Raw genomic sequence first — 20,187 nt, 5'->3', positions numbered from 1 at the left:
ACCGTTCAGCCTTTCCGTTCTCCTGCTCTGTTTAGTACAGAACGGAACAGAAAGGACGGATTCGGCACATATCTCAGCCGAACGGAACCTAAGGACCCCATAGACTATATTGGGGTCCATTAGGTTTCCGCTCAGAAGAAGGTTTTTGAAGCGGAGACAAAGTCCTGTATGCACTACTTTTGTCTCCGTAAACCTAACGGACCCCATAATAGTCGATGGGTTCCTTAGGTTCTGTTCGGCTGAGTTATGTGCCGAATCCGTCCTTTCCGTTCTGTACTAAACAGAGCAGGAGAACAGAAAGGCTGAACAGTGATGTGAACAAGCCTTAACAATAAAAAAAAAACCTCAATGACAAGAATGTGCAATAAACAGAAGTAACCACTAGAGGGAGCAAATATAGCACCACTCAAGGACACTGGCAGTAACACTTTATTTCTTTGCTTATTATTTAGGATGAAGTCCATTTGGTCCAGTTAAGCACATAGGAGTCTGGGTATTGCTGACTTCATACTTTCTATTAAATCTAATGCAAATCTTCCAAGTATATGTATTTTCTTTGCATTGTATCATATGTGATCCGGCTGAAATAGAAACATCATTGTTATTATTACTACCTCGCATTTTAGTGATTCTTGTTCTACCAGATAAATTACATAGTTGACACAGCTTATACACTACTCACAGAAAGTTAGGGGTATTTGGTTTGTGGGTGAAATTTCAGGATGATCCTATAATGCACTCTAACCTTTACAGGTGAATTTAATGTGACCTCTCTATACTTTTGAATACACATGTCCAACTGTTGAGACTTTCAGTCCTCCTCATCATGCTGTTCACATTTTGACATCATGAGACCAAGACGACACCTAACAATTCATCAACAGTACCGTTCCCATTAAGAGGCTTCAAGCAGGATGTTCTCAGATGGAAGTGGCCACTAAGCTTAGAGTGTCACATAGTGTCATCAGCAGTTTGCAACAGAGATACAGAGAGACTAGAAGAGTCACAGAAAGGCATAGAAGTGGACGTCCTTTGGCCACATCCCACACTGGTGACTGATTGTGAACAATGCCCTGTGGAACCTGGATAATGAATACCACAAAACTCCAGGCACATTTAAGGGAGGTGAGAAGCAAGTGTCATGTCAGACCATTCTAAACCATTTACATCAGAGTGGTTTGCAGGCTAGACAACCTGGAAGGGTACAACCAGGCACAGGCATCATCGTCTTGCATGGGCCAGGGAGCATCTACGCTGGACGAGGGACCAGTGGGCCTCAGTGCTGTTCACTGATGAAAGTCGAATCACGCTGAGCAGAAATGATGTCTCCGCCAACGATGTTGGAGACATACACTTTGTGAATGGCATAGTGACACGCCCATACTACTTGAATAACATCATTAATCCAGTCATTGTGCCTCAACACGAACAACACAGGCCTAATTTAATCTTTATGGATGACAATGCGCCAGTTTATCAAGGTTGCATCATTAGAGCACGACTGCTGGAGACTGGGGTACCTCAAATGGAGTGGCCTGCACTTTCTCCAGACCTGAATCCAATTAAAAACCTATAAGATCAGCTGAATCGCCATGTAGAGGCTCATAACTCTGTACCCCAGAACCTCAATGACCTGAGGGCCGCCCTTCAAGAAGAGTGGGATGCCATGCCTCAGCAGACAATAAGTCGACTTGTGAACAGCATGAGACATCATTGTCAAGATGTAATTGATGCTCAAGGCCACATGAAAAGTTATTGAGACATTGATATTTTTTGTGGGGGTATACCCACCATTATTGTTGGCTTTTGTATCAATAAATTGTTTGATTGATTGCCTGCTTCTACTTACATGATATAATATCACTGTAGTGTGAACTTTTTACTTTTTCCATAAATTTCACCCGAAAATAAAATATCCCTGACTTTTTGTGAGTAGTGTATATAGAAATGCTACAAATTATGTGAATTGTATTACCTGCGCTAAAATCTTGTGTGTCCCACACAGTACCTTTACAAGATCATATATGACTTTACAGAGGCAAATTATCACTTGAAGGGCACTAAGGGCAATTAAAATGGAGAATAAAATGATGTTCCACTCCACAACATTGCCTGGTTCTAGACACTGAGACCAGGAGGAAGACTGCACAAGATACCTAGAATAAGCAAATGAATATGTCAGTCACAGCCCAGAAACATACATATATACAAACATTGGGTTACAAATAAAAGACTGATGTTCATGAACGTAAAATGGAGTATACAGAAGCCTGTGACTTGGCCTGATCCAGCAATTTTATGTAAATTTTCAGATATGAAAAGCAGACTAGAGGCCATGACCCTGTGTATTTACAATGGGCTGCAGATAATGCCCTGAATGCTCTTTTGATAGGGTTATCACAATGCAAAGTCAGATCTGCAACTTCTGACTGCATATATATTGAGTATTTACACGCAGCAGATTTGTTGCAGAAATTTCTGTGACTGAAAAAATCAACCCGATTCATCTGAAATGGGTGGTTTAAGAAGTAAACACATCCTGCCCAATCCCCTGAAGACGTTCCGGCAAAACATGTCGGGAGGCAGCGTTTGAATGTGTTTTTTAGTTCAGTATAGGGGCACAGTATTCTTGAATACATAAGGGAAAGAGAGGTGAGAACAGCTAGTGATATTGTAGTCTGGTCGCTGGACTTTACGGCTGTTCTGGTACCTCGCAACACTCTGTTGGTTAATCTCTAAGGAGTCAGGGTGATTCTCATCTCCTCCCAACTCTAGACTAGACTAAGACTCCAGACCGTCAACTTCCTGCAGCCTCTCCCTTGGTAGGAAACGGACCCTGCCCACCTCTGCCCAAAAGGGGGAGAATGGAATGGTAAGTTCCATTCTATCTAAAGATCTCTCTGCTATATACGATGCCACCTGCTGGTGAACCAGGCATATAACATGTAATACAACAAACAGAACAATTAATGCACAGTGTAAGATGACCTGGAATAAATACAAAGATGACATTATTGGTAGGTTATAAAAGACCGTAACAGGGTATAGTAATGATAAAACCACTCTGGGGTATTGCACATGTGACCAGGCAAGTCACTTCCATGCGATGTCTCCTCCTTCTACCTGCCATTTGCACTTGTTCTTTTGGGAGTTTAGTGCAGGTGCAGTGTATTTGAATGGAGGAGATGTCACATGTAGGTGATTTGCCTGGTTCACATGACCCTCCATCAGCGACCATCTTATGGACAGGACCTCTGTGTGGACAGCACAAAAGACTCTGTAAACAAGGGGGCATACCTTATAAAATATAGAAAATGGTGCAGAATTTCAACAAAGGATATATTAGTAAGTGCCATATAATCATCTTACAAAACACATTGCTCATCTGTAACTAGAAAGTGGCCAAACTCTTTAAAGATATGATTAGAAAAGTCACTTCTTATGTATCATTTGAACAGTCAACTGTGTTTGGACTAGTACAGGTCAAAACATAAAATTTCTTAGAGTGTTGTCCAAGTTAAAAATAAATGATGAAAGGCAGAGAAAGTTTGAAAATAAAATAATTTATACTCACCTTTTAGCCGCACGCGACAGTTGCATTCAATCACTGTCCTCAGTGGTCTAGAGCCATATAACACTGAGGCCAATGATTGGCTGCAGTAATTACCTATGGTATACAGGCACAACCAAGAACATGACATCATGGCCGCATCAGAAGGGAGGATCAGAGCGGTGGTGCTGCAGCAGATGAGTTTAAACCAGTTAAGTATAACTTGCGAACACCTTCCCCTTTTTTTAACACCTTAAAGACCGATGACGAGAATGCTCGTCCTAAATGGCTGGTACTTTGTGCCCCAGGACGAGTATTCTCGTCCTCCGGTCCTTCTGTTCCCCCATGTGCGGGGCTGTGATCAGCGGCAGGGATCCAGCTGTTACTGAAATCCGGATCCTTGCTGCATCCACGAGCACTGGTTATAACAGTGGAGTCGGTGGATTAACCCCTCATATGCCGCGGTCAGCGCTGACTGCGGCATATGGCAGGTTTGCACTCCCTCTCCACGCTGCGGTGGCGGGGACCCGATGGTTGCCATGGCAGCCCCAAGCCTTTCAAAGGCCTTGGGGCCCGGCAGCTACAGGGTCTCATAGGCAAACTATCAGTGTATTACACTGTGTAATACACTGATAGTCAATGCAGTACAATACTGTCTGGTGATCACCGTAAAAAAAAAAAAAAAAAAACTGTTCCAAAAAAGCCATTTTATATCACCTTACATCAAAGTGTAATACCAAGCGATCAAAATGTCATATGTACCCAAAAATAATATCAATCAAGTCATCTCATCACGCAAAAAATGAGACCCAACATAAGACAATAGGTCAAAAAATAAAAAAGATATGGCTTTCAGAAAATGGAGACATAAAAACATGATTGTTTTTCTTTCAAAAATGCTTTTATTGTGTAAAACCAAAATAAATATAAAAAAAATAGACAAATTAGGTTTCACCGCATCCGTAACAACCTGCTCTATAAAAATATCACATGATTTATTTACCCTGTCAGGTGAAAACCGTAAAAAAATAAAAACTGTGCCAAAAAATCTATTTTTTGTCACCATACATCACAAAAAGTGGAATAACAAATAATCAAAAAGTAGTATTTACCCCAAAATAGTACCAATCAAACCGTCACCTGATGCCACAAAAACTGAGCCCCTACATAAGATAATCGCTTGAAAAATAATATGGCTTTCAGAAAAAGGAGACACAAAAGCATGATTTTTTTTCAAAAATGCTTTATTATGTAAAACTGAAACAAAATAAAAATAAAAGTAGGCATATTTGATATTTTCGCCTCCATAACAACATGCTGTATAAAAATAGCACATGATCTAACTTGTCAGAAGAACACCATAAAAAAAAATATTTTTTTGTTGCCTTGCCTCACAAAAAGCATAATATAGAGCAATCAAAAGTCATATATACCACAAAATACCGGTAGTACCAATAAAAGTGTCACCTTATAATGGGGTCACTTTTTTTTTAGTTTCTACTCTAGGAGTGCATCAGGGGGTCTTTAAATGCCATATGGCAACTTAAAATTTTCCCAGTGAAATCTGCCCTCCAAAAACCTTATGGCGCTCCTTTCCTTCTGCGCCCTGCTGTTTGCCCATACAGCAGTTTACTACCACATATGGGGTCTTTCTGTAAACTGCATAATCGGGGAAATAAATATTGAGTTTTATTTGCCAGTTATCTTCCTCCCAACATCGCGGGCATTTGGAATCCAACCGGAGTCCAATATTAAACATAAACGAAAGAGTTCTATAAAACCTATGAATTAAATATAGGTGCGACAGCCTGTGGGCCTCGCTGAGAGAGAGCTGCGGAATCCTCTCCAATATCTCCTGCCACTGAGTTTCCTCTAACGGCCCCATCTCCGTTTCCCAATTTGTCCTACTATTCACCGGATGGTCCTGCAAAAATAGGTCCAGCAGGGTCTGATAGAGCAGAGAGATAACTCCAAAGGAGGAATCCCTCCTCTCTATAAGCGCAATAATCTTGTTTTGAAGTACCGTGCTCAACATACCGCCGTCATGGTCAGCCCAGAAGGCATGACGCAGCTGCAAAAACCTATAAAAATCGGAGGACGTTAATCCAGTTTCTGTCTGAAGTTGCTCATAAGATTTGAGACCAGTATTATCAATAAGTTGGTGAACTCTAATAATGCCCCTGTTGCGCCAACCCCCCATTCCCTGCAAAGAGCCCAAATGAGGCAACCACGGAGTGTCCCATATAGAAGTATACTGTGTGACGCTTTTGATGCCCTGCATGTCCCTCACTTTCCACCAAGTCTTATGTAGGAGACGCAGCGTAGGGAACGCCAGACCTGACAGTTTTAGCTTATCTGCCTCTAACGCTTCATAGAGATTTGGTACCGCCAAAAAGTCTCTCAATAGCCTATGTTGGGTATCTCCCTCTCCCCTTTCCCAGTCCCTCATATGCTGAAGTTGGGCAGCTAGGAAGTATACCCACGGGTTTGAAAGAGCCAATCCCCCATCAGTTTTACCTCTCTGCAGTGTCTCCAGCCGCAATCGTGCTGAGCCCCCCTCCATATAAGCTCCCTAAACAGCCTATTAATTGAGTGAAAAAGCCTGAGCTGTAACCATATGGGGGAATTATGTAGTAAATAAAGCAGCTGTGGCATCCAGATCATCTTGATAAGATTAATCCGTTCTACTACTGACAGCGGCAGCTTAGACCAGACATGGAATTTTTTTTGAATCTGCCTATGAGGGGAGACAAATTCAGTTTCTCATAATCAGTAAGCTTCCTAGAACCACAACCCCCAGATACTTAAATTCACTCAACACCTGTAATCCTGACTGAGAAAATTCCGTAGAGTGATCTACACGATCTATAGGGAGGAGGGACGAGTTACTCCAATTAATAACCAGGCCAGAGTACCGCCCAAAAGTGCCAATCACATCCATAACTACTGGTAGGGATTCTCTAGCCTCGGCCAGGAACAGTAAGGCATCGTTCGCATACAATGCTATTTTCTCCTGAGACCCACCTCGGTTAAACCCTATGATGCCAACATGACTCCGAACAATAGCCGCTAATGGCTCGATAGCCAGGGCAAATAGCAACGGAGATAGGGGGAAGCCCTGCCTGGTTCCCCTATATAGCCGGAATCCTAAAAATATCTTTATATCTGTGGGTAACAATGAGATAGGGCGGTAGGAATCCGAAAGTAGCGGATTTTTCCCCGGTTTAGGGAGAACCACAATAATAGCCTCTTGCATTGAGGCAGGAAGCGACCCTGTCTCTGAGGCCTCCTTGTAAACCTTCAGCAGCTGGGGCAGTAAGATGTCTCCAAACTTCTTATAGATTTCTACCGGCAGCCCATCAGTACCTGGTGATTTATTATTTGCCATAGAGGCCACCGCCTCCTCAATTTCCAGTAATTGTAGCGGGCCATTGAGATACGCACTGAATCTCTGAATCTGACAACTTAGGCAAGGATACCCCATGCAAATACGCTGATATATCTTCCCTATTATAACCTAGACGTGATTGATACAAATCAGCATAAAAGGCACGAAACACCGACACTATGGCCTGGCTATCCATTATTTCACTCCCATCCTCCCCCTGTAAAGCGGTAACATATGCTGACGCGGACTGTGCCCTAGCCTTCTCTCCCTTATCATAATACTTCTGTCGCTGAAAGGATTGTTTTGTGCGTGCAAGTTCCACAACGTGTGAGTTATATGAATCCTGTGCCTCCTTCCAGATGGATAGAGATAACTGGTCACCCTTCTCTACATATTGCGCCTCCGTCACCCCCACCCGATCCCTCAAAAATTCTCCAAATTGTCTGCTTTTAAGCTTGGCCCTACTAATCCCTTGAATAAGCGTTCCCCTTAGACAGGCCTTCATGGCGTCCCATACCACCCCGTTTGCGGCTGAGCCTACATTTAGAGTAAAATACTCCTGTATAGTGGACCACGGGTGTGGTGGACAGACGAAAAAGCAGAGGGTAATGGTCAGACAGAGCCCTAGCCAAGTATTTCACCTCCTCCACCTGCCTACACACCAACTCAGATCCCAGCGCCTGATCGATGCGTGATAAGGCTTCGTGTGATCTGGTATAGCAAGAAAACTGACGCACCTTGGGATGACAGACACGCCACAAATCTATCAGGGCCACTTCCTCCAGCAATCTACCAAAGGATGAAACAGGACCCTCAGCATCCACCTGCGCCCCCCCATATCTATCCCAGTAGGGGTGAATAGTGTTATTGAAGTCCCCCACCATAATAACTGGAATGTCAGGGTTACTATTAATAAATGTCAGGGCGCTTCTTAACGCCACACTGCTATAAGGTGGAGGTATATATAGTGATACCAGCAGGTACTCCTGTGTGTAGATAGTGCAGTGTATACATACAAAGCGGCCTTCAGGGTCGGCACTGGACGACTGGACCTGGAAAGGAATTGACTTATGAACTAGGATACTAACCCCGCAGGAATGGCTAATGTACGCTGAGTGAAATGTATGGCTCATCCATGACCTATGGAATGCCTGTGCCCCTTCCTGCAGAAAATGGGTTTCCTGCAAACATATAATACCGGGAAAATGCGGGCGTAGATAATCCAGCACGGCAAATCGCTTTGACGGATCACCCAGGCCACGCACATTCCAGCTCACAATATTAAATACATTAGCCATATTTAAATATTAGGAACATGACCCAGCTGACAACATAACGTAACATGGGTATTGTAGGTTCAAACAATACTATGGCAGTAGTGCATTGACAAACAGGCATGATATCACAGATACAGAGCATCAACACAGATATACTGTAAAAAATCCCCAGAACAAGAAAATAGCAAAAACAAAAAACTGGAATCAAAAAATCGTGCCTGTATTGCGTCTCCTAACAGGCTGAGGCACAAGTCCTCCAAGAAACCGGGTATAACAGTAATGTTACAACCTCTCTACTTCTGCTGAGCGAGATTGTCCCCCCGCCATAAAAGGATACACGTGCTCCGTGGGCAGTTCAGTAGTGGAACAGTAGAGGGATAACCTTCCAACAGGTCACCCAGTAAGAACTAAGGATAAAAACTTGAAATAAACGGATGGCCATCATCTCTCCTCCTGTCGCAGCTGACGTTCATGCTGGTCGATCCACGTGGCAGCATCTTTCGGTATATTGAAGAAATGAACAGATCCCAGAGCAGCCACTCGCAGACGTGCCGGGTACATCATAGAGTAGCACACTTGTAAGGAACGAAGTCGCCGCTTGACATCTAGGAACTGGCTCCACTTCTTTTTGACCTCTGAGGAAAAATCCTGAAAAAACGCAACCTTTTGCCCATTGATAGCAATGTCAGGACGGTTTCTGGCTGCCTGTAATATGGGATCTCGGTCCCAGTAGTGAAGTAGTTTAATCAAAACAGGACGCCGGGGCGCTCCCGGCGGCAGCTGTCTGGTGGGAACTCGATGCGCCCGCTCTACCGCATACAACGGTGAGAGCACCTCAGTGCCAAATACTTCTTTAAGCCAATTTTCAAAGTATGACGTAGGGTCTTGCCCCTCAGCTTTTTCAGGTATCCCCAGAAGCCGCACATTATTGCGTCTAAGACGAATTCATCAGATGCGGGACGCCCTGGTTAGAGGGGGTAACTTATATTCCACCTCACTGACACGACCCTCCACCTCCACCATTCTTTCATTAACTTTCTGTAGGTCATGACGTATATAGGACAGTTCTTGCTTTAGGGACCCTACTTGCTGTTATAATGCAGTCAGGGTCACTCCACACTGAGTAACAGCCTGGAAAACGTCTTTCAATGTGGGCTCTGCATTGTGGGTAGACAAGTCCCCCTCCTCCTCTGCCACCACTGCCGTCACAACTCCCGCTGCACCAACCTCCATATCAGCATGATCTCCTCCTGCAGAAGCTGTCTCCAGGTCAGGGATCCTCTCCTCCTCCTCTATATACGGCCCCTTCAGCTCCGGCATTTGTTGTGGAGCCCTGGAGGTCATCGCACTCCGTGCTGCAGCCGGCATACCTCCCGCCCTGCTGTACCTCTTTACTGAGAGAAGTGTGCCGGCGCCATCTTGTGTCTCCCGTTCGGCACCTCCAGCCGCCTCCTTGTGCTTTTTACCAGTGCCTCCGGCCATGGGACTTCCTTCAGATGCTCACCGGGGTAAGTATCCTTGCAGAGGACACCTTCAGATAAGCTCGTGCCGCCAACAAAGCCCACGGAGCAGGCTATTTGAGCAGTATTGGCGGGAGCAGACACACACTGCAGCCTCTCACATCCCCGGTCAGGCCACACCCCCGTAAAATCTGTTTTGAATAACTTGATGGTTGTAGTTTCTATAATGGGGTCATTTATGGGTGATTTCTATTATGTAAGACCCACAAAGTGACTTCGTAACTGAAGTGGTCCTTAAAAAAGTGGGTTTCAGATTTTTTTTTTTACATTTTAAAATTTGCTTCTAAATATCTAAGCCTTATAAGATCCCATAAAATAACATTACATTTACAAAATGATGCAAACATGAAATTAGTCATATGGGAAATGTAAAGTAATAACTATCAATATCTTCCTTAAAGAGGACCTTTCATGGTCCAGACATTATAAAATAAGTAGCACGTTATGTAAGGTATAAAGCAGGGATCTTATAGCGCATACTATTTTTCCTGGGCGCCGCTCCGTTCGCCCGATGTACCCCTGTTAAATTCTCCTGCCTGGTATGCTAATTAATAGCATCGGAACAAGGAGGAGGAGACAAAAGGGTTTCTCAATTGGCGTCTCCTTCTCCTTGTTCCGATGCTATTAATTAGCATACCAGGCTGGAGAATTTAACAGGGGTACAGCGGGCGAACGGAGCGGCGCCCAGGAAAGGAGAGCGTCACAGCCAGGGAGAAAAAAAATCACCTTCTCCGTGGCTGTGACGCTTTGTGATTTGTGCGCCAATGGTCTCTTGAGACCTTCAATCCCTATAGGGGTCCCTAACTGATAATAAAATATTTATCTTTATTAATTATTTTATTCACAATAACACACAACAAAAAAGATGAACTTTTAAAATTGTCAGTGTCCAGTGATCTATGGGATAATGTCCAATGGAGTGGTGTGCTTCCTTTGACACTCATCTGGTGAGGGCCCTCTTATTTGATATAGGGTAATATGCACACTATTTGTAGGTTGGTTAGTTGTTTGCATGTGTATACATATAGAGTTCTGGTAGAGGTATTGCTCCTGCTGAGATCCGCTACTTATTGGCAATACCTCTACCAGAACTCTATATGTATACACATGCAAACAACTAACCAACCTACAAATAGCGTGCATATTACCCTATATCAAATAAGAGGGCCCTCACCAGATGAGTGTCAAAGGAAGTACACCACTCCATTGGACATTATCCCATAGATCACTGGACACTGACAATTTAAAAAGTTCATCTTTTTTGTTGTGTGTTATTGTGAATAAAAAAACTTTTTAAAAAATAATTAATAAAGATAAATATTTTATTATCAGTTAGGGACCCCTATAGGGATTGAAGGTCTCAAGAGACCATTGGCGCATGAATATAAATATCCCGAGGGTCTCTAAAAGGGACTTTGTTTAAAAGCTTTGTGATTTGACTGCGCTACAGCCAGGAAGAAGGAGACGCCCATTCAGAAACCCTGGCGTCTCCTCCTCCCTGTTCCGATGCTATTAATTAGCATACCAGGCGGGAGAATTTAACAGGGGCACAGCGGGCGAACGGAGCGGCGCCCAGGAAAAATAGTAAGCGCTATTAGATCCCTGCTTTATACCTTACATAACGTGCAACTTATTTTATGTCTGGACCCATGAAACGTCCTCTTTAAAAGCAGATAAATTCAAATTATGAAAATAGCTTATTTTTCCAAATTTTCAGTAAATTTGGGATTTTTTTATAAATAAAGGTGAATTATATTGACTAAAATTTTTCACTATCATGAAATACAATGTATCGTGAGAAAACTGTCTCACAACGGCTTGGATAAGTATAAGCATTACAAAGTTATTACCACATAAAGTGACACATGTCAAGTTTTAAAAAAACGGCCTGGTCCTTAAGGTGAAACTGGCAAGGTCCTTAAGGTGTTAAATAACTTAAACAACCACTTTAAAGGCATCACTTTCTATTTTCCAAATATTTGATTAGAAAATGACAGTACCCTCCATTTGTGTTGGTAAAGGGGTAACTCCATCCAGTCTCCGTCCTGCAGTATGGGCCTTGAGACAATCCCAGGGAGGAGATAATCAGGGAATATCCAGAAAACAACACTCCCAGCAGAGCAAACAGTGCAGACCCCAGTCTCTGAAAATGAAAATAAATGAAAATGAAAATAAGTGCTTTATAATGAGGAAAATATGGCACAACAGTGACATTACCAAGAACTGGTCCAAAATTTATGAAAAGACGAGATGAAAACTGGTCTGGGAGGCTACCAAGAGGCCTACAGCAACATTAAAGGAGCTGCAGGAATATCTGGCAAGTACTGGCTGTGTGGTACATGTGACAACAATCTCCCGTATTCTTCATATGTCTGGGCTATGGGGTAGAGTGGCAAGATGAAAGCCTTTTCTTACGAAGGAAAACATCCAAGTCAGGCTACTGTCACTACCAGAGCTTTGGGACGTTCTCACAGCTCTGTTTCTCCACCAATGTGATGATGTCACTACTAGAGCTGGGAGGAGTTCTCACTACTCTGTTTACTTTTGGTTTCTTTCACCACAGCTGTTCTTCATGTGTTTGATTTCCCTCTCTTTATATCACCCCTCCTCCTATGATAGGATGTGGATTATAGTTCTCACTTCAGTTGTAGCTCTTGCTTTAGTTTCTTCACTTGTAGCTATCAGTTCACTGGACCTGTGTTCTGCTGCAGCTAGCACTCCGGATATTGCCAGCCTGTCCTTGGATCCGTCTTCTCTGTGGCTGCAACACCTTCAGCTAAGTCTGCAGACATTGTTGTGTTCCTGTTTGTTTTATGACTGGATCTGAGGTGGCCACGGTTCCCTCCATATACTGAGTAGGGCACTGGTGGCCGTGCCCCTTCCACTATTGTAGGGGTTACAGTGGTCATTAGTCTTAGGCACGTGGGCATGCCTCGTTCCGCCATTGGGATCCGGGCATGTGCTTTAGCAGAATAGGGAGAGCGTTGAGGGTCGGACAGGGGTCACCCTTTATCCTCCCTAGTTCTGGGTCCAGTCAGTTGCTCTGTACTGTGTATTTCTATTGTTGCTCACATACAGCCGTGACATTATAATCCACCAAAACCGTCCTTTTTTGACATGGATCCGCTTTCTGACCTGGTTGACCGCATGCAGGGTCTTTCTTTGGAAGTAGCGGATCTCCGTCAATCTATGACCCAGCTTCAAGCATTGGGCCCTGCTCCGGCTCATGGAGTCTGTTGCGAGCCAAAGGTCTCACTTCCGGAGACGTTCTCCGGGGGCAGTGAGAATTTAGTTCGTTTCAGAGAGGCATGCAAACTCCATTTTTGCTTGTGTTCTCACTCTTCTGGTAATCAGGAGCAGAGGGTGAGGATTGTCATTTCCCTGCTCAGGGGTAATGCTCAGACTTGGGCTTTTTCGCTGCCATCAGGGGATCCCTCCCTTCGATCCGTGGAGGGATTTTTTGTGGCCCTGGGGCAGATTTATGATGACCCGGATCGTGTTGCTCTGGCCGAATCTAACCTACGTGTTTTATGCCAGAACAAACGGTCTGCGGAGCTTTATTGTTCTGAATTTCGGAGATGGGCAGCTGATTCGGGTTGGAATGATGCTGCACTCCGGAGTCAGTTCTGTCATGGTCTCTCGGAGAGATTAAAAGATGCGTTTGCTTTCCATGAGAGACCAACGTCCTTAGAGTCTGCCATGTCATTGGCGGTACGCCTTGACAGGCGTCTAAGAGAAAGAAACGAGACCTCTCTGTCCAACCATTGTCAGTCTAGGGGCAGTGGTGCGGACTCATTCAGTGTGCAGGGGCCTCATCCTGTCTCGCTCCCCTCTGAGGAGGAGCCCATGCAGCTAGCTCGACTTGCCCCTGATAAAAGAGGATTTAGTCCTCAGAGTATGGTCTGTTTTTGTTGTGGGGGCATAGGTCATTTGGCAAATGTTTGTCCGTCTAGGAAATTCTTGAACCGTACTAAGAGCGATAATAAGAGACAAATCTCAAAAGGTAAATCATCGGGTTCTGCTTCATCTGCTACTTTGGGCAAAGTTGATGTAGGATTTGATGCTTTTCCTCTGACCTGCAGTTCCCGTTTTCTCCTGTCTGCCAGGGTGGCGCTAGAGAGCAAAGTCATTTCTTGTGAGATTTTTGTCGATAGTGGAGCGGCCGTCAATCTTATTGACACTCAATTTGTAGCCATGCATGGTTTTCAGGTTTGCACATTAGATAAAGATATACCTGTTTTTGCTATTGACTCTGCTCCACTCTCACAGAGATCTCTGAAGGGCATTGTTCACAATATCCGGCTAGCTGTAGGTGACACTCATGTGGAGGATATATCTTGTTTTGTCCTTAACGGATTGCCGTCTCCTCTAGTTTTGGGGTTACCCTGGCTCACTAGACATAACCCCACTATTGATTGGCAAGGAAGGCAAATAAATGAGTGGAGTGATTTTTGTAGAGAGAATTGTCTCACAGCGACTTTTGCAGAGGTGTCTACTAAAACGGTGCCATCATTTCTCTCTGATTTCTCGGACGTGTTTTCCGAGAGCGGTGTTCAGGAGCTACCTCCTCACCGGGAGTTTGACTGTCCCATTAACCTCATTCCCGGCGCCAAGCTGCCAAAAGCACGCCTCTACAATCTCTCACAACCGGAAAGAATCGCTATGCGAACTTACATCTCCGAGAGTCTCGAAAAGGGGCATATTCGTCCCTCAAAGTCACCTGTGGCCGCGGGTTTTTTTTTTGTTAAAAAGAAAGATGGCTCTCTGAGACCTTGCCTAGATTTTAGGGAGCTGAACCGTATCACGATTCGCGATCCCTATCCCCTTCCTCTGATCCCGGACCTCTTCAATCAAATTGTTGGGGCCAAGGTGTTTTCCAAATTGGATTTGAGAGGCGCGTACAACCTGGTCAGGGTCAGAGAGGGGGATGAATGGAAAACGGCCTTTAATACCCCTGACGGGCATTTCGAGAATCTCGTTATGCCTTTCGGCCTGATGAATGCTCCGGCCGTCTTTCAGCATTTTGTTAATAGTATTTTCTATCATTTAATGGGGAAATTTGTATTGGTGTATCTTGATGATATTTTGATTTTTTCCCCTGATGTTCAGACCCATCAGGATCATCTTTTTCAGGTTCTGCAGATTCTGCGGGAAAATAAATTGTACGCCAAGCTGGAGAAATGTCTTTTTATGGTATCGGAGATTCAATTTCTGGGTTTTCTCCTCTCTGCTTCTGGTTTTCGCATGGATCCCGAGAAGGTCCGTGCTGTACTTGAGTGGGAGCTTCCTGAGAATCAGAAGGCATTGATGCGCTTTCTGGGTTTTGCGAACTATTACAGAAAGTTCATTTTGAATTATTCCTCTGTTGTCAAACCCCTCACTGACATGACAAAAAAGGGGGCGGATTTTTCCTCTTGGTCGGAGGAGGCGCTTACAGCCTTTTCTAAGATTAAAGAGAATTTTGCGTCTGCTCCCGTCTTGGTGCATCCCGATGTTTCCTTACCTTTTATTGTTGAGGTGGATGCTTCCGAGGTGGGTGTGGGTGCGGTTTTGTCCCAGGGCCCTTCCCCTGCCAAGTGGTGACCCTGTGCCTTTTTCTCTAAAAAACTCTCCCCGGCAGAGAGAAACTATGATGTGGGAGATAGGGAGTTGTTGGCCATCAAGTTGGCTTTCGAGGAATGGCGCCATTGGTTGGAGGGGGCCAGGCACCCTATCACCGTTTTTACCGACTATAAGAATCTGGCATACTTAGAGTTGGCCAGGCGTATGAATCCGAGACAGGCCAGATGGTCTCTGTTCTTCTCCAGATTCAATTTTGTTGTTACATTCCGACCTCGGATAAAAAATGTGAAGGCTGATGCTCTCTCTCGCTGTTTTCCGGGAGGAGGAAACTCCGAGGACCCGGGTCCCATTTTGGCGGAGGGGGTAGTTGTTTCTGCTCTTTATTCCGATTTGGAGGCCGAGGTCCAGGCTGCCCAGACTGAGACACCTGCCCGTTGTCCTTCTGGGAAGTTGTTCGTGCCTCCTGAGCTACGTCACAAACTCTTTAAGGAGCATCATGATACGGTTCTTGCTGGTCACCCCGGGAGTAGAGCCACGGTAGATCTCATTGCTCGGAGATTTTGGTGGCCGGCTCTTCGTAAGTCGGTGGAGGGTTTTGTGGCTGCTTGTGAGACGTGCGCTCGCGCTAAGGTCCCTCGTTCACGGCCTTCAGGTTCCCTTCTCCCGTTACCCATTCCTTCCCGTCCTTGGACACACCTGTCCATGGACTTTATCACGGATCTTCCTCGTTCCTCGGGGAAGTCGGTGATCCTGGTGGTGGTGGACCGTTTTAGCAAGATGGCTCATTTCGTACCTTTCCCTGGTTTACCCAATGCTAAAACGTTGGCGCAAGCTTTTGTCGACCATATTGTTAAATTGCATGGCATTCCCTCTGATATTGTTTCCGATAGAGGCACGCAGTTTGTGTCCAGGTTCTGGAAGGCTTTCTGTTCTCGCCTGGGGGTTCGGCTGTCCTTCTCTTCTGCTTTTCATCCGCAGTCGAATGGTCAGACTGAGCGCCTCAATCAGAATCTGGAGACATATTTGCGCTGTTTTGTGGCAGAGAACCAGGAGGATTGGTGTTCATTTCTCCCTCTTGCTGAGTTTGCTCTGAACAACCGTCGTCAGGAATCTTCTGATAAGTCACCATTCTTTGGTGCATATGGGTTCCATCCGCAGTTTGGGACATTCTCGGGAGGGGCTCTTTCTGGTTTACCTGAGGAGGAGAGATTTTCCTCGTCTTTGTCTACCATTTGGCAAAAGATTCAGAGTAATCTTAAAAAGATGAGTGAGAAGTATAAGCGTGTGGCTGATAAGAGACGTGTGCCTGGTCCGGACCTGAATGTGGGTGATCTGGTGTGGTTGTCTACTAGAAACATTAAGTTAAAGGTTCCCTCCTGGAAATTGGGTCCCAAGTTTATTGGGCCTTATAAAATCTTGTCAGTCATCAATCCTGTTGCCTTCCGTCTTGATCTTCCACGGGTTTGGAAGATACATAATGTATTTCACAGATCTCTCTTAAAACCATATGTCCAGCCCACGGTACCCTCCTCTTTGCCTCGTCCTCCGATTTTGGTTGATGGCAATCTGGAGTTTGAGGTTTCCAGAATTGTGGACTCTCGCATTGTCCGCGGTTCTCTTCAGTACCTCGTTCATTGGAAGGGTTATGGTCCTGAGGAGAGGATGTGGTTTCCGGTGTCGGACATTAAAGCCACTCGCCTCATCAGGGCATTTCATAGGGCTCATCCTGAGAAGGTGGGTCCTGGGTGTCCGGAGTCCACCCGTAGAGGGGGGGGGGGTACTGTCACTACCAGAGCTTTGGGACGTTCTCACAGCTCTGTTTCTCCACCCCTGTGATGATGTCACTACTAGAGCTGGGAGGAGTTCTCACTACTCTGTTTACTTTTGGTTTCTTTCACCACAGCTGTTCTTCATGTGTTTGATTTCCCTCTCTTTATATCACCCCTCCTCCTATGATAGGATGTGGATTATAGTTCTCACTTCAGTTGTAGCTCTTGCTTTAGTTTCTTCACTTGTAGCTATCAGTTCACTGGACCTGTGTTCTGCTGCAGCTAGCACTCCGGATATTGCCAGCCTGTCCTTGGATCCGTCTTCTCTGTGGCTGCAACACCTTCAGCTAAGTCTGCAGACATTGTTGTGTTCCTGTTTGTTTTATGACTGGATCTGAGGTGGCCACGGTTCCCTCCATATACTGAGTAGGGCACTGGTGGCCGTGCCCCTTCCACTATTGTAGGGGTTACAGTGGTCATTAGTCTTAGGCACGTGGGCATGCCTCGTTCCGCCATTGGGATCCGGGCATGTGCTTTAGCAGAATAGGGAGAGCGTTGAGGGTCGGACAGGGGTCACCCTTTATCCTCCCTAGTTCTGGGTCCAGTCAGTTGCTCTGTACTGTGTATTTCTATTGTTGCTCACATACAGCCGTGACAGCTACATTTTGCAAAAACACATCTGAAGTCTCTCAAAAGCATGTGGGAAAAGGTGTTATGGTCTGATGAAACCAAGGTTGAACTTTTTGGCCATAATTCCAAAAGATATGTTTGGTGCAAAAACAACACTGCACATCACCAAAAGAACACCATACCCACAGTGAAGAATGGTGGTGGCAGCATCATGCTTTGGGGCTGTTTTTCTTCAGCTGGAACTGGGGACTTAGTTAAGCTAGAGAGAATTATGAACAGTTCCAAATACCAGTCAATATTGGCACAAAACCTTCAGGCTTCTGCTAGAAAGCTGAACATGAAGAGGAACTTCATCTTTCAGCATGACAACGACCCAAAGCATACATCCAAATCAGCAAAGGAATGGCTTCACCAGAAGAAGATTAAAGTTTTGGAATGGCCCAGCCAGGGCCCAGACCTGAATTCGATTGAAAGTTTGTGGGGTGATCTGAAGAGGGCTGTGCACAGGAGATGCCCTCACAATCTGACAGATTTGGAGTGTTTTTGCAAAGAAGAGTGGGCAAATCTTGCCAAGTCCAAATGCGCCATGCTGATAGACTCATACCCAAAAAGACTGAGTGCTGTAATAAAATCAAAAGGTGCTTCAACAAAGTATTAGTTTAAGGGTGTGCACACCTATGCAACCATATAATTTTATTTTTATTTTTTTTCTTGCCACTACCTAAAGGATTTCAGTTTGTTTTTCAATTGAGTTGTACAGTTTATAGGTCACATTAAAGGTGGAAAAAGTTCTGAAATTATTTATCTTTGTCTCATTTTTATTACATCACATAAACCTGATATTTTAACAGGGGTGTGTAGACTTTTTATATCCACTGTATGTATAATGCAAGGCATAAAATAGATCAGGGTTTATACTCACAGAGCAATGTATCTGATACAGGTGTTTTCCAGCACAGCAGGCTGAGCTGCATTTATAGAAATCCACCAGCAGGAGGACAGTGGATAAAATGATCATCTGTAATGGGCATAAACCAGAAGACAATTATGATTTTTGTAAAAGATTATTAATATTACGTTAAAGACAAGTTGACCTGTCACCTGTTTATTCCTTATAAAAGCATTATAGGGCAGTGTAATAAAAATCTTTATTGACTTAATATATTCTTTCATGGGGATATTGAGCGAAACAAAAACATCACCGCCTCATATGTAAATCACTTTATTAGGCGTACCACGCAAGACACAGAGGACTAATCATTCTCAAGTGACATCCTCTGCAATCCTATGCTGATGACACCAATCATGTATATACATCCCCCCGACACATCTCTACTGCTTTCCTAAAAAGCTCTCTATAATCTCAACCTGGGCTCCTTCTGTTTCCTCCATCATCTTTCTTACATAAACCTGATGCCTTCATCAAACATGAAACACCTCCCTAGATATCAGGCCCTAAGTCTTGAAGTTATACTTGGTTCTAACCTGATCTTCATTCCTGAAGTTTATTCCATTTCCAAGTTCTGTATTATTCAACTAAAATACCGTTTTTATATCCATCCCTTTCACACTAATGCAGGTCCTAATCATTTCTTAATTAGCCTCTTAAAGCTCTGCAGCGTAATAATATGTCACGGTAACTACACTAGTTCCTAAGAGCCGCTATTATGGTGCAGTGATGTCCTGAGCAATGAAGCTGTGCCCATACCATTACTTGCAGGTGGTGCATATTACAGTTGACAAGCAGTGGCGACTCTAGGATCAATATATAGGGGGGGCACAGAAGATACACAGTCAAAAATAGGGGGGCACTAATAATTTTTACCAGCTAATTATACTTCTGAAAAATACTAAAGCAGCCACTTCCCCTGCAGCTACGCCCCTGACGCCGGGGTAATATAATTAAGGGGTATCAGGGTACATTAGGTGTAATATAACTGAGGAGGGCTATCAGACATTATAAATGGGTAATATAGCTTACATTATCCCTGTATTACGTCCCTGATAGGATAGAACTACTCAGTTATGTTACCCCTGTATAATGCACCCTGATACCCCTTAGTTATATTAAATAACTAACGGGATATCAGGGTACATTACACAGGGGTAATATAACTGAGGGGTATCAGGGTACATTATACAAGGGTAAATGTAATATAACTGAGGAGGGCTATCATGGGACATTATACAGGGGTAATTGCAACCGTATAATGCCTGATAGGCCTCCTGAGTTATATTATCCCTGTATAATAATGTACCCTGATACCCCTTATTTATATAACCCCGCCGGGATCATATAACTAAGGGGTATCCGGGTACATAATTATACAAGGGTAATATAACTCAGGAGGCCTATCAGGCATTATACGGGGGTAATATAAGTTATATTACCCCCTGTATAATGTACCCTGATACCCCTTGGTTATATTACCCCCTCTATAATGTACCCTGATTACCCTCAGTTATATAACTGAGGGGTATCAGTCAGGGG

At 44.3% G+C, this 20,187-nt stretch overlaps 1 protein-coding gene across 1 annotated transcript in view; it reads right to left on the bottom strand.

The window, feature by feature from the left end:
• Window positions 1–326: 326 nt before the first annotated feature.
• The window catches only part of TM4SF18 (transmembrane 4 L six family member 18), a 35,863-nt gene continuing 16,002 nt past the window's right edge, over window positions 327–20,187 (bottom strand). Inside the window, exons 2-5 of the mRNA XM_040431026.1 lie at window positions 18,619–18,714; window positions 11,736–11,878; window positions 1,976–2,156; window positions 327–581 (exon numbers count right to left, since the gene is read on the bottom strand). Of these exons, the coding sequence (XP_040286960.1) occupies window positions 567–581; window positions 1,976–2,156; window positions 11,736–11,878; window positions 18,619–18,714 (435 nt within the window). The 3' untranslated portion in view covers window positions 327–566. The remainder of the gene's footprint in view (window positions 582–1,975; window positions 2,157–11,735; window positions 11,879–18,618; window positions 18,715–20,187) is intronic.

The sequence above is a fragment of the Bufo bufo genome, chromosome 4, assembly GCF_905171765.1.
Source record: "Bufo bufo chromosome 4, aBufBuf1.1, whole genome shotgun sequence".
NCBI lineage: Eukaryota > Metazoa > Chordata > Amphibia > Anura > Bufonidae > Bufo > Bufo bufo.
This window is presented reverse-complemented; position numbering and strand designations above follow the sequence as displayed.